Source organism: Ochotona princeps, chromosome 17, assembly GCF_030435755.1.
Source record: "Ochotona princeps isolate mOchPri1 chromosome 17, mOchPri1.hap1, whole genome shotgun sequence".
Taxonomy (NCBI): Eukaryota; Metazoa; Chordata; class Mammalia; order Lagomorpha; family Ochotonidae; genus Ochotona; species Ochotona princeps.
Genome location: NC_080848.1, coordinates 22497838 through 22511611, shown reverse-complemented (window position 1 = coordinate 22511611; position 13774 = coordinate 22497838). Strand labels below are relative to the sequence as shown.

The window sequence follows — 13774 nt, the reverse complement described above, 5'->3', positions numbered from 1 at the left end:
AAAACAGAAAGCATGTTCATAGAAATTATATCTCAAACACATGTACGTGGGTCTTTCTGTGTGAGCATGATGGCAGTTGGTGAATGATGCCCAATCTGCAGTTCACACTGCTGACCTCAGGGCTGCTGCTGAATTGAAGGAGAGATGGCTGCTTTGCTCCGTGTGCCTGTGTACTCTGTACTGTTTTACCTTCTACCATCCAGGAATTATTTTGTTATTTGTTCTAAAGGAAAGATTTGACCTAAACTCTAGATCCTCTAGCTACAGACCAGGTAACCTCAGAAAGTCACTAAGTGTGTAAGTCCTATTCTTCTAATCTGAAAAAATAATGGCAATATTACCTCATAGAATTGTGGGGAGAATTATGCAAAATACTTGAGTTTTCTAGCATGAAGATTAAGTGGCAGGTGATGGGCCCATGAGAACTCCCTCTTGCTTTCTCTTCACCCTCCATGGACATGCTTTTTGGATGCAGGCCTAGTCACCACAGAACTAGTCATGAACAGGACGAAACTGTGCCTGTCCAAATGTACTGCTTGATGAAAAATGAAACTGAAAATGATTTCTCTTTGAGGCTGAAGTCATTTTGTATGACCTATATCACTGCTTAGTCCCTGCATTCATCAAGCCTTTAAGAGTTATAAATCCAAAAATAATTGCACATGGCTCATTAGACGTATGAAATTAAGTGGCCTATTCTGTGACCTAGACTCACTTCAGAGGTGCCTGTTCGGAAGTCCAGCTGAGTAGTGTGGGCATCTGAGAGTTGCCATCCCTTCCCCAGGCCTCTGTCCTTCATCCTCTTTCACCTATACCCTGGAAATGCTATGGAGGTAGAATCCCAACATTGGCAATCATGCTGTTCTCTAACACACTTCTGCAATACTTAGTAAGTCATTATTATTCTAAAATCTATTGAACTCGACTTTGTAAAATGTTTTCACTTAATGTTCCTCAAAAACCCAGTGAGTAGTTATCTCCATTCTAAATGGAGAAACTGTGGCTATAGAAATTTAGCTACCTGATTATAGTTGATAGTAGATTAGGATCTGTCTTCTGTGCAATAAGAAAGTTGGAGAAATCAAATATTCCAGTGTCGTAAATTCTCCATGTATGATTTCGTTTTAGATTCCAGTGATAATCCATCTCAGTTGGTAGGACTTACTGTGTAAGGAAATATGTCACTGTTTTAACTACTTGTAAGAACTTCTGTGCATTGAAACAAAGCCCTTCTGCTAGGAATGCTTATGCTAGCACTTGAGAAAAAATTAAGAATCAATTTTATTCCCTTTCTTCATTAAAACTCTTAAAGCACACATGCCTTCCCGGGAACACTTAGCACGTTTTCTTGTAACTACTTTCTAGGTTCTTTATCTTCCACCATACTGAGTGTGTGTGAGTGGGGGCATTTGATTCTTCTTTGTTTCCCTGGTATGTTGGAGATCTGGAGATGGCCCCTGTTTTGTTAGATGGATGCACAAAGTAATGATGATGGAATAAACGTGGTGTATGTGCCTTTTGTATGTCCCCAAAGTCACAGAATGAGAAGTCTTAGTGAAAGGCCTTTCGTGGACTATGGATGAGAGATCCAACAATGGGAGGAGGATCCAGCAGCAAAGGAGTTAGCTTCAAGGCCAATTTCTTCTATAAAATAAATCCAGTATCAGAAAGGGGGCAAAAGCCTGCAGCAGTGGGTATTTTAAACATGCTCATTAATAATGCCTCAAAGTGGAGATTTATTACAGCTGAGAAAGGAGGAAGGGACAGTAAATCAGAATTGGTGAGAGAAAGAGCAAGGGAAAGATATGAGTTCTTATTTAAAATGTATTCATATGTTTTATAACCCCAAAGTCGAAAGTGCTATATTGAACCACAGGCTTTATTTGTAGGATTGAATTCACTATAGATATGTTTTATGCCAGTATTCATTTTTCCATCTTTCATTTGCTTTCCTTTGGCCAAAAAGTTAGAGACTTAGTTTATTGCTCCAATACAAGGGAAAAAACGGTTGCCTTAGCAGAATCTTTTCAGGAAAATATTCTTTGCTTCATGTGGTAACGTGTAAAGCACAAGTTAGACCTCATGAAATATCCATTATATTGGCAAATACGTTGAAGAAAATAATCTTTAAAACATTCAATTAGTTTTGCCTTTCAGGTAGAATTTAAATACATTCAAAGCAATTTCATTTAATTCATGTAAAAACTAGTGTCCCTGACTGCTCCTGGGAAGCCAATTCTTTCTCCACTCAGATACTCTAAGGATGATCAAACTCACTCTTGATTGTGATACAGCCAAGGAAGACGCACACAACACATTTATAATTCATCAGTTAAACCATGCTACTTTTCAACTACATTAGAGTAAAAGGCAAACTCCTTTATGTAGGCTGTTGGGCCCTGCATCCTTTGACTCTGGTCAAGTCCCCTCATTTCACTTTTTCGTCTGGTCTACAAGACTCAAGTCAACTGACTTCTTAGTTCTTGAAGCACATCAGGTTCTCCAACAAGATACCATCCTCTTCCTTGCTTTGAATACCCTTATCCCTGCCAGTCTTCATGAGCAACTCTCCCAGGCCTTTCAGATGTCCTTTCTGAGACCAAACCTTGACCATCCCTTCCATGTCTTATTCTGTAATGAATCACCATCCTAATTGTCTCTGCAACATGCTTACAAAAAATTTTCCTTTATAAATATATATAAACTTGTTTATCTCTCATATTTACCAATAGAGGGCAAGATTCACTTCTCTCATTACTGACTTCCCATAACTGAACAGTTGTTGTCCTGTAGTAGGTCCTCAGTAAATACTTATATGACTTCTAAATATCAAACACAATGGCTGGCATATCATAGGCTGACCATAAATAACTTTGTTGTTTTATTTTCAATTAATTTATTTTATTATTCCATGATACAGTTCCGTGAACTCCAGGATTTCCCTTCTCCACCTCCCCAGAACCTCCCCCTCCCCCACTGATTTCCATCTTAATCATTATAACAGTATAGTCCTTCACAGGCAATTGTAAGTCCATCATTCTGCTATTTCAGTGTATCCTGACATTGTAGGCATGGACAATGGCAGATGGTCCAGCATCCTATTGTCAAGATACCTTCAACAGTTTTGTTGGGAGTCCATCTTTGATTTGGAAGTAGAGATGAATACTGCATTGTATCTATATGTGATTGTCTTTACTACACAGTTACTATACATCCTCTTAAATGAAAAGCCATAAAACAAAATCAACAATAAATAGAAAGATAACAACAGTATAAAGTTAAATAACACACCACTGAATGATCAATATGTTGCTGAAGAAATGAAAAAGAAAATCAAAGGCCTTCATGAAGCAAAGAATGCTGTTATGAGACCTATGAGTCAGTGAGGAAGTTAATAAGAAAAACTTTTTTTGAATCAATGAAAACAACTGAGTTCGCTTTGTTCCCATATTAGTTAGCAAATTCACATAAGTAATACAAGTTAATTGAAGTGCCTAACATCCCTATAGCAGAGACACTGAAAATTCTGCATGCCCAGAACAAATGAATAAGGAGGATGTCTAAACAGGTGCCTTGACGTCAAAGCATCTTTTCTGGGCTAAAAATGCCAAGAAGAATGCCATCAAAATGCTACTTTCAGCAATCAAGTTGATTCCTTGGTCCCTTGCTGCCTTGACTTGTTCGTTATTTTGATGAGAACTTTGTTGTTTTAGTCTAGAGGTGCCAAAAATGTGTTAATAAACTAAAGTGTTTTCTGTTTCAGCTGTTTGAACAAATAACTGATAGGTTTTTCTTTGGGTTTGCCAAGCCTCGTGATTTTAGCAGATGAAATCACTGAGGCATTGAGCATCTTCTATGGTTCAGTAGACCCAGAGCCAGGAAACTTTGTGGAATTTGTAGCTCATGGTAAGAATGGCAGTGCTACCATGGGAAATGTTTTGGCAAGATAACTCAGAGTTGTGATGCAGCCATTAGGTTCCATTGTTTAGGCTCTAAAAAGTTAATTTGCAAAAATATTCAAGTCTGTTGTGTATTCTAGTTTGTATGTAAATTAGAAGTCAGTGTGACAAGGATGCCAAGGATGATGGAATTCAGTTTTCAGACCAGTTTTACATTAATAGAGTGATTCTCACTCTATTGACTTACTTACATTTTTTTCTCAAAAATAAGTTTTTCCAATAAAGCTGAGAAGCACAAAATTAGCTAATAAGCCATAATAACTGATGCCTTAAAAGTGAAAGGAAGTTTAAAAATCTGATTTATTGGAATAGCATGGAAACAAAAAGAATAAGAAATCAACAATGCTTTGTTTTTTGCAACCTTGCTTTTGTCTTTAAAGTTACCTGCACTTAAAAAACTCTAAAAACAGAGTCCATGCATTTCATAGGCGCAATTCTAAGATAACCATAGAACAAACCAAGAACAACCAAGAACAAACCAAGTTTGTTTCTTCTTTCTCCCTCCATTAGACCCTTCCTTTTAATGTTTGTAAGACTATAACTTTATTTGTGCTATAATTACAGGCTTAAGGCCACAGTAACTGTAATATTTAACAAGTAACAAACTAAAAAGATCACAGTTTCACAAGAGAATAAATGAATAAAAATAACAATCAAATCGCAAGACGTCAACGACAGAAATAGAAGCAGTGTAGTGGTGTCCTCTAACCCCATCCACCTTCTAAAGGTGCTACTTAATGTCTGTCAGACTGAAGACAGCAGTGTGAAAGATGCTCAAAGAGAAGGTCTTTGAGGATGACTGAGAGTTCCGCCCAAACCCAGAGGGAGGATGTGTCTTAATAAATCCTGAAGCCTTTTCCATCCTTGCTCTAAGCATCAAAGCAGCCCTTACTCCTTCCCATGCCTCAATAAGCACAGGCATGTCATACATCTGTTTTCTTTACCTTCTTCCTAAAGCACTTCCCTAAAATCTGGGCTGTACTACCATTGCAGACCTATTTCCGCTTCATTGGGCACTTGACCTTCCGGACTTCTATGGACACCTTAACTGTTGCTCCACCACTTTACACTACTTTTAGCAGCGTGCACTTCTTCTTTTATCTGGTCTAAAACCTCCCCAATTCCAGCTGACCACAGGACATTATCCCAGTAGAAGCTTTTCATGAATGATTTTGCTCTTGGAGTCTCCTCGGGACCCTGCAAATGGGACTCAAACACATCCTTCCTCACTTGAACTGTAATCTTTAACTCTTTTTTAAATCTAGCTCTTTCTGTCTCACTCATCCTATAGTTGTACAATTCTTTTGAAACCCCAATTTTATTTAGAATATTTTATTTTCAAAAGTTTGAGCTGAACCTTTGCACTTGAATTTTAGTGCTCTGGAAAATTCACACTAATGTTAATCTTGATTTACCAAAGGGGAAATGATAGTAAAAGGTAGCATAGCAATGGCAGCAAGGGTCATGGAACAATTTACTCTGAGATTCTTTGGCAACCATCTGCTCTTAGGTTACACCTGCTGGAGGAGTTCAGACCACAGGAGGTTCTGAGGCACTGCACACCTTGAGGTGAGAATTCTGTGCTTGACTCAGCCCTCTTTGCCTCCAGCCGCTAGCTGTGCCCAGTTTAGAGTGCTCTGTCTTCTGCCTCTTTGCCCTTAATTTTATGCATGCATTCAGACTAGATGACCTCTAATGTGCCCTGTATTTCTGAGAGGCAATTAATTTGTGGTTGCTTTAAAATCAGCAACCTAGTGAGGAGTTAGTATAGAGTTCCCTTCAGTAACGGAGCCAGACACACACCAGCTGAGCAGGAAGAGTTCTTGGTTTCCTTCAGTTGGCCAAGCAGGTAACCTTGATAGTGACGTTGGAATATATTTATTTGCAGTTCTCTAAGCACTGTCCATACTAACTTCCGTAGTGGTTGTATTAAACTGCACTCCCACCAGTGAAGGAGAGTACTTTTCTCCCCACATTCACACCGGCAGGTGTTAAAACAACATTCTTAGAGTGAGAACTTCTGAAATGGTACAGTTTCTCTGGGACATAAATCTAAGGTTGTTAAGTGACTTGCAACGATTCACACAAGAAAAAGTGAAAGAACAATAAGGAAGCATGCAAACATGAACAAATGTCTCTCTGTTTTTCTTCTCCCTCCCACTTTCACTGGCCATTGTTGCCATTTTGAATAACAGAATAGCTAGAAATCTAATTTGGGGTTTTTGAGCTAAAGGGAGTGGAATCTTTTGGGGTAAACCAAATTCAGTGTATATCAGAATGAGTTCCATTTTATTTTCACACTGAAGTGTTGGTGTAGAAATCTATGGAGCATGCATGTAGTTCCCCCACTCCTGCCTAACAGTTGTATGGAACAAATGAGAGAATCATAGAGTTTTGCATCTAAATAGGAACAGATGCACTGTCAGCCCAATTCTGCAAGTTTCCTGCATCTTATAGAGTGGAGTATCTTCGTCAACTATTGTGAGATTTCTTTCTTGCCTCAGTTTTCTCCATCTGATTTATAGGCAAGGATGGCCGCTGCATTATGTGTAAGTTCCTGCAAAAGAAGCTCTCTGTAGAGAATCGTTTGTCATGTTCCTCTTCTCTGGGAACTGCTGTCTGACTCTACAACACTGTGGTGGAGCTGGATGTTCCTCACCTGTGCTTGTATAACACACTCACCTTAACCTCTCTGCACTAAGACTGTTTCCCTTGTGATAATCTACCTTCCTCACACTTCGTGCCAGTCCAGGGTAGAACATGAGATTGGAGCTCACTATGCCCATTGTGCCTTGGTGAAAAAATTAACCATATAATCTCCAGGGCATAGGCATCCAAGACCTCAATGGAAAAGCCAAACGGGGACAGGGAAAGGCCAAATGTATGATTTCTGATTTTCACTGACATGGAATCTGTAGGTTTGCTCTCTGCCACTTTGCAATGTTCACTTCGTGTAAAGAAGAAAATGGGTCTGGGAATTGCCAATAAACTGAATGTTATTAGATGTTTTCACGGAGAATTGATAATGACTAGAAGGTCTTCAGATATTCACACAGAGGATTCAATGTCATTTTTCTACCTACCCAATGAGCATGTTATTCAGTTGCTAGAATATTAGGTTAATGACAGTGATGAACTCAACAAAGCCAAGTTGCTAAGTTCTGAGCAGGCCCTGACTGAGAGTCATAAAAATAATTCATTCCTTCAGGTTGATCTTGACAACTCACAGAAAAACACCTTGTATATATTGAAAGACATTGTTTTGAAAAACTTCAAACACCTTCCAGATAGCTGAAGAATGATTCTTATATTATTCCTGTGAATCAAGAAGGCAGAATATCAACTCAAAAATTGCTAAATATTTGATGTACTTCAGACATGTTGGAAAGGAATTGGCTTAAAAGATGCCATTGGCATTAATGTGTTAACTGTATTTGACAGAGGCCACAGAATAAGTGAACCATGGACTAAAATGAAAAGTAAAATAACTTATGGTGGGAGGGTTTGGGGAGGGGTGGGGAGAACCCAAGTATCTATGTAACTGTGTCACATAATACAATGTAATTACTGAAGTTAAATAATAAATAATTAAAAAAAAATAAGTTAAATAATAAATAATTCAAAAAAAAAAAGTAAAATAACTTTAATAAATCACGAATATTGGGATTGGAGAAATCCGATTAACACCCAGGGAACATGAGGCGGCTCTTTTGGATTTTTCCTCCTTTGTCCCACAGTTCTTTTGGCATTGCTACCTCAGCCTAATTCTGCAACCTGTTTTTGTTTCTAGTTCCTTCTTTCTGGGGATTGGTGAACTCAGCGTGGAACCTCTGCTCTGTGGGGAAACGACAGTCGCCTGTCAACATAGAGACCAGTCACATGATCTTCGACCCCTTTCTGACACCCCTTCGCATCAATACTGGGGGAAGGAAGGTAAGCTGCCAAGTTGCTTCTGTCATGAAGTTGAAGATGTGGATGTCATTGCTTTTGAATGCTGATCCTCCTGCCTCAGTCACGATGGTGGCCAGCACACATGATGAGGTCTAACTTTGTGTGTGTATGTGTGTGTGTGCGGGCACGTGTCAAACTCACATGCTTCTAATTATACTGTAGGAGGTTGTCTGAGGTCCTATTCCTGGGAGGAAAATCAAACCAAAAAAATCACCTTAGATGATGTATAATGAAAGTTCCTTGGGGTGTCTTGCTGGCCTGGAGTCCCGGCTCCTGCACAGAGATGCTGAGCAGAGCTCCATGAGGCTCCCACCCAGACTGCTCCTGCTGCAAGGAGCTCTCACTCCACCTGTAAAAAGGGCACGGTGCCCATGGAGTGTTGTTTCACGTGACTCTAGCATTTCTCTTTCGAGATCATTTCTGTTTGGCTGTCATTTACCATGGAGGTGAGAAATACACACACACTCACACACACACAAACAATTGTGTGAAGGTGATTTAGCTCTGTGAACTCAAGAGAAATGCAAACCTATTTGTGTGCAGAAAAATTATAGACAACCTTTGTCCCAGTGGCAGCCAGGATTGGCACTCACTGAACTCTGTTCTCTGTCCCTTTGACGCAATTTACTCAGCATACTTGCCTTAGAGTTTCTAAGTTAATTTTTCCCGCTGGGGTATCCTGAAAGTGTGTTTTCCGTTACCATGTCAGTGCCTCTCTCTGTCTCTCTTTTTCTTCCTCTCTCTCTCTCTCTCATCCCATACAGACCCACAAAGATCAATGGCTAATCTAAAACTTTTCAATGGCTTTAAAGTTAAAATGTAAGTGTTAAAAAACATTGCATGTGATTGGGACCTTATAATGACACAACATTTGTGTGCTGTTCTGAATGCAGTTTGAGATATGTTTCTAGTGGAAAGGTCATTGGGAGTATTGCTCTGATCTCCCCCAAAAATGAAATTGCCCTAATTATTGTTACATGTGCAATTTTATTTTTTGTAAATCCTAAAAGGAATTTGGTGTGACTTCTACACATACCTCTCTAAAACTGAAACATTCCTTTAAAGTCAAAAACAAGTGTGAGTTCTCTGTTCAGTCTTTAAGAAAGAAAAGTTGCAATTTTAACCAAATATTCAATCATAGTTTCTTTTTTTTTTTCCTAAAGAGAACAATAGGGAATAATTACATTCTACGCAAGTGAAAATAGCAGTTACATCCTTAAAAATGAAAGCTTAAGACAGAATGAGGCTTGGTACTTGAGTTCCAAGAATTACACTATTGCTGAAGCAGAGAGGAAGTGGAGATAGAGAATGGATGAGCAAATGGGAATGGACAGTTCCTGAGCCGTGTTGACAAACTGGATCTTTCCAAGAGTTACAGCAAGCACTAGGAGGGTTTTGACGTAAAGTAACCCTTGGAAGTGGGATTGGGAAAGTACTAAGTTGTCACAAACAGTAGGTAGATACTAATCACCATCTATTAAATCATCTTAAAAGAAAATTTTGATATGAAAAAAATATAAACAGCTTCTTCCTGAAATTTATTGAGGAGGAGGAGACTGGGAGCTAGCCTGATGTTGGAATTTTTTGCCATGTTGTGATTTTTGCTTATTTTTCTTGGTGGTCTCTATCTTTTAATAGTGATTTCCCGCCCGCCCCCCTTCCATTTCAGTACAGTGTGTTTGATCCATACTGATTTTCAAATGCATTAGAGTTTGAGATTTGGGAAACATTTTCTTTGACTCTGTAAATATTTAAATCTGGCATGATTTGTGTTGTCATCGGTTTGAGGAAATGAGAGCTGTTTGATAGTTTACTTTACACTTATGAAAAGTAGAAAATAAAATGTAGATGGTGGTGGGATAAATGAAGGGTAATGAAATGTCTAAACGTGATAGACAATAGCTGAATCCTCTCGGCAATCTTTTAAAGGTGATGATGATGAGGTGCAGACTCACTTTGGAAGTGAAGATTCAATTACTGCTCTAAGTTAGATTTTGCCTTAAAGTAACACTCAACCTATAGGGTTTATAAACTGTTCTCCAACATTGTGAGGCGGGTGGGGAAGGAGAGGGAACCTTGGGTAAGCAACCAAGCCAAGCAGCTGAGTGTCAGTGGGTTAAATATAGCTGAGTAGCTATGTGTTTTGCATCAGGTTTTCATCTACCAGCACTATTCTTTCTGGTGTTTAAATGTATCTATCACACAAAACCATGGAGCATCTCTGATGCAGCCGCTTTGGTGTTCACCGCCCGTGATAACATATGCCACTTGGTATGAGGTTCATATGAGGGAATAGTGACTGTTAGCATAGGCTGTGTTTGGAATTCAGACCCCACACAAGAATAACAATGAATAATGAAGAAAATCAAAATATGCCAATCTTGAATATAATAAAAAATAATGGTCATTTGTACCTAAAAGTGAGAATTATTTTTTCTTTGAAGTAGCTTATTTTCAGTGCTAGCTTTAAAGAAAACATTTATTATTTTTACTGGAAAGTCAGATTTACAGAGAGAAGGAGAGACAGAAAGAAAGATGTTTCATCCGCTGGTTCACTCCCCAAGTAGCTACAGTAGCTGGAGCTGAGTCAATCTACAACCAGGAGCCTGGAGCTGCTTCTGGATCTCCCACAAGGGTGCAGGGTACCAAGTCTTTGGCCCATCTTCAACTGCTTTCCCTAGCCACAAGCGGGGAGCTGGATGGGAAGTAGAGCAGCCAAACCACAAACCAGGGCCCATATGAAATCCTGGCTCATGCAAGGATTTAGCCACTGAGCCATCGTGCCAGGCTCCAGTGCTAGCTTTTAAAGAAATTTGTGACTTTTTGTTGTTGTTAGAGCAGAGTACCTGGAAACTATGCACTTGGACTCACTGTGTACAGGGTCTTTAAAAGGAAAAGACAGAGGCAGGATAATTGGACAAAACGAGGTTAGAAGACAGATGCAAATCTCAGAACAAGACAGGACATGAGCCAATGAACTCTGGGGGCTTCTAGGAGCTGGCGAGGGCAAAAAAGGGGGGATTGTTTCCTAAAACCTGCAGGTGGGGTTAAAAAAAAAAAGCACTGCCAAAAACTTACTTTTAGCTCAATAAAACCAATTTCAGATTTTTGATACTTAGAATATCAGACATTCATTGTCTTAAGCCACTTCGTTTGCCTGCTATAATACCACAAAGGAAACGAATAACAGATGTTAACTTGAACATAGTAGCTTACTGACCACCACAAATCATTATTGGAACTCTCCAATGCTATCAGAAAATTGTATCCTGAAATACTCTTCTGCCTGTACAACAAGGAATTAAATATCTGACCCTGGCTTTGGTACAGTGCTGCTTGTTGCAGGCATTTGGGCAATAAGCCAACAGAGAAGTGAGTGCTGGCTCGGTCCCTCTCATGCTTGCTGTCTTACTCTCTTACTCTCCCTTGTTCAAATAAATACATATTTGAACAGAAGGAAGGAAAAATATGGGTACTACCATGATGAAAAGTAACTTTGATGTCAATAAAATGTCCCACTAAAACTGCCCTTCAGCAACTGCACTTGTCATGAAATATTGAAATAATTGGAAAAAAAAAAAGGATCATAGATTGGTTTCATATTTAAAATCTTAGCCATTTTCTGTTTTTTAATTTCTCCATGAATCTCATAGCAAGCTTTAGTTGACCATAATAAATCATTGTCATTCATTGTATGTTTGCAATGCTATATTCTAAAGCCTTTATATGTGAGACATTAATAATCCTTCAAAGAATCTATGATTTATTTGGGAGGAAAATATAGAGACCCAAAAATTAAATGACAACTGCTTAAATGACTATTGAGGTATTATGGAGTAGATATTTTAAAAAAAAAAACAAGTTAAATGATTAGTTAGAAAATCAGACATTTTATCACCAGTTTTTAATCGGAATAAGAAGTTGGGTTTGTTGAATCTGGCTTTGTGGAGGTGTTAGGATGTGTATTAGCACAAAAATTAGGGAGCATGAAATCAAGTTTGAAGGAGAGTGTATAAATGTGTGAAATGTTGGGGAATAAAAGGTAAATGCAGGTCTATGTTGTCTTCTAAATGTGCTGCTGTGGTGCTGACTTCTGTTAGATGACTGAGGCCAAATATTCATAAGTAAATATCCTTACACATTTGGATCATTGCTCACCTTTAAGCTCCATGGGCATTTTAATACTAAATATATGATAAAAATTGTATGTATAACTTTGTGTATTTTTATGGCTACAGCAGATCCTTTGGAGAATCAAGACAAGTGGATATAATTCTCAGCAGTATGTCGTGGCTTGATAAGTTTCTTGATTTGTCATATTGATAGTATTCTTTCTTAGACACAAGAAATTAGGGGTGTATTTATTTGAGTCTATTTCTAAACAACAAGGAAGTATTATTGATGTGGAATGGACAATATCTCTGGGAAAAAGTAGATGTGATACTTAGAAAATGCGGTAGCCAAGGTGAAAATAAAGAAGAAAGATGGTTGATCATGACAGATATGGTCATGAAGGCTTCAGAAGGCACATTTTTAAATGTGGTACTTAAAATACAGATATGATCTCATTGCCTCATGGAAGATGACTCTAGAGAACTGGAAGCTCTTAGAAATAAAATAATGATAATACAATTACAAATAATGATACCTGAAAAAGAGAAACTCCAAGCAGCTAAGATGTGGATGGGGCTGCATGGGGAGTTTTGGCAAGAAATAATATTTTTGAATTGCTCGTAAGAGACGTGAGAGCGGCGCTCTCAGCCGAGATGGAGGACAAAGGGAGAAATAATTTGGTAAAAATGGTTTCAGAGAGAATAAGGCCCAGAATGAGCTGAGTCTGACAGAAAATGAGAAGTTCTTTTAAAAGTTACGATTAGTGAGAACAACATAGAAAACAGATGCTCTGAAATGAGTTGATGAATGACCTGGGTTTGCATTTTAGGGTTATATCCTATCAAGCCACAGATAGAGTTTTAACCTCTGTAAAGTCAGTTTCTTTGTTTTAAAAAAGGACATCTTAATAGTAGCTACTATTTAGGGTTGTAGTAATTAAATGATCCATTAACACTGTCATTAGGCTGGAAAAATGCGTGATATTGGGCAAGTGACTGGCAGAGGACATTCGCAATAATTGTTAGTTACCATCTGAGATAGTGCTATTTTGTTGGTTAAAAAAAAAAACACAGTCTAAGTCCCACTTGAATTTCTTTGTCAAAGAAAGTAATGTTCACATTGGAGTTAGTCACATACATGCCAAGAGGTGAAGGATTGAAGTTCCTTGGATGACAGAAAAATAATTCAGAACCATCTTAGTGGTACCCCCAACCTGAGAGTTTGAAATTATGAGGGCAGAAACACAAAGGATTGCTTTTAGTTTTTTCATATTTTAAAAAGCTTCGCACAATCAAACTATAAGCACATTGTATGTGAAAAACTAAAATAAATTCATGGATAATGTGCCCAGGATGACTAAACAGCACAGATTAATTCAACCTAATTGTATCATCTTGAAAATACACCCATGATGTGTAAGGCCATTGTCCTGTTCTGCCCTTCACGGAGAAGACAGCATCTGGGATGTTCCAGTCAGTTCCCCCAGTGCTGACAGTGAGATTAACTAATGGAAAAGACATTGACAGAGTGAAGGGCAGGACAAACCAAGTGATAATAAGAATCATGATGCTCTGGATTCAGTTTCGACTGTCACTCTAAATGTTTGAAAGGGAGATGGAAGGCGTTGATACGGCTGTCTTTTAAGTGTCCGTGACCTGTGCAGAGCAGCTCCAGACACAGGCATCTACCCTTGATGTTTGAAAATGGCTTGGGCCACGCTCCTGATCAAACCAGAAATGAAGGCTTGTGAA

At 38.6% G+C, this 13774-nt stretch overlaps 1 protein-coding gene across 1 annotated transcript in view; it reads left to right on the top strand.

Moving 5' to 3' along the window:
• Positions 1-13774, top strand: part of CA10 (carbonic anhydrase 10) — a 432920-nt gene that overhangs the window by 170719 nt on the left and 248427 nt on the right. The window contains exon 3 of the mRNA XM_004591011.3: positions 7750-7892. Within this exon, the coding sequence (XP_004591068.1) occupies positions 7750-7892 (143 nt within the window). The remainder of the gene's footprint in view (positions 1-7749; positions 7893-13774) is intronic.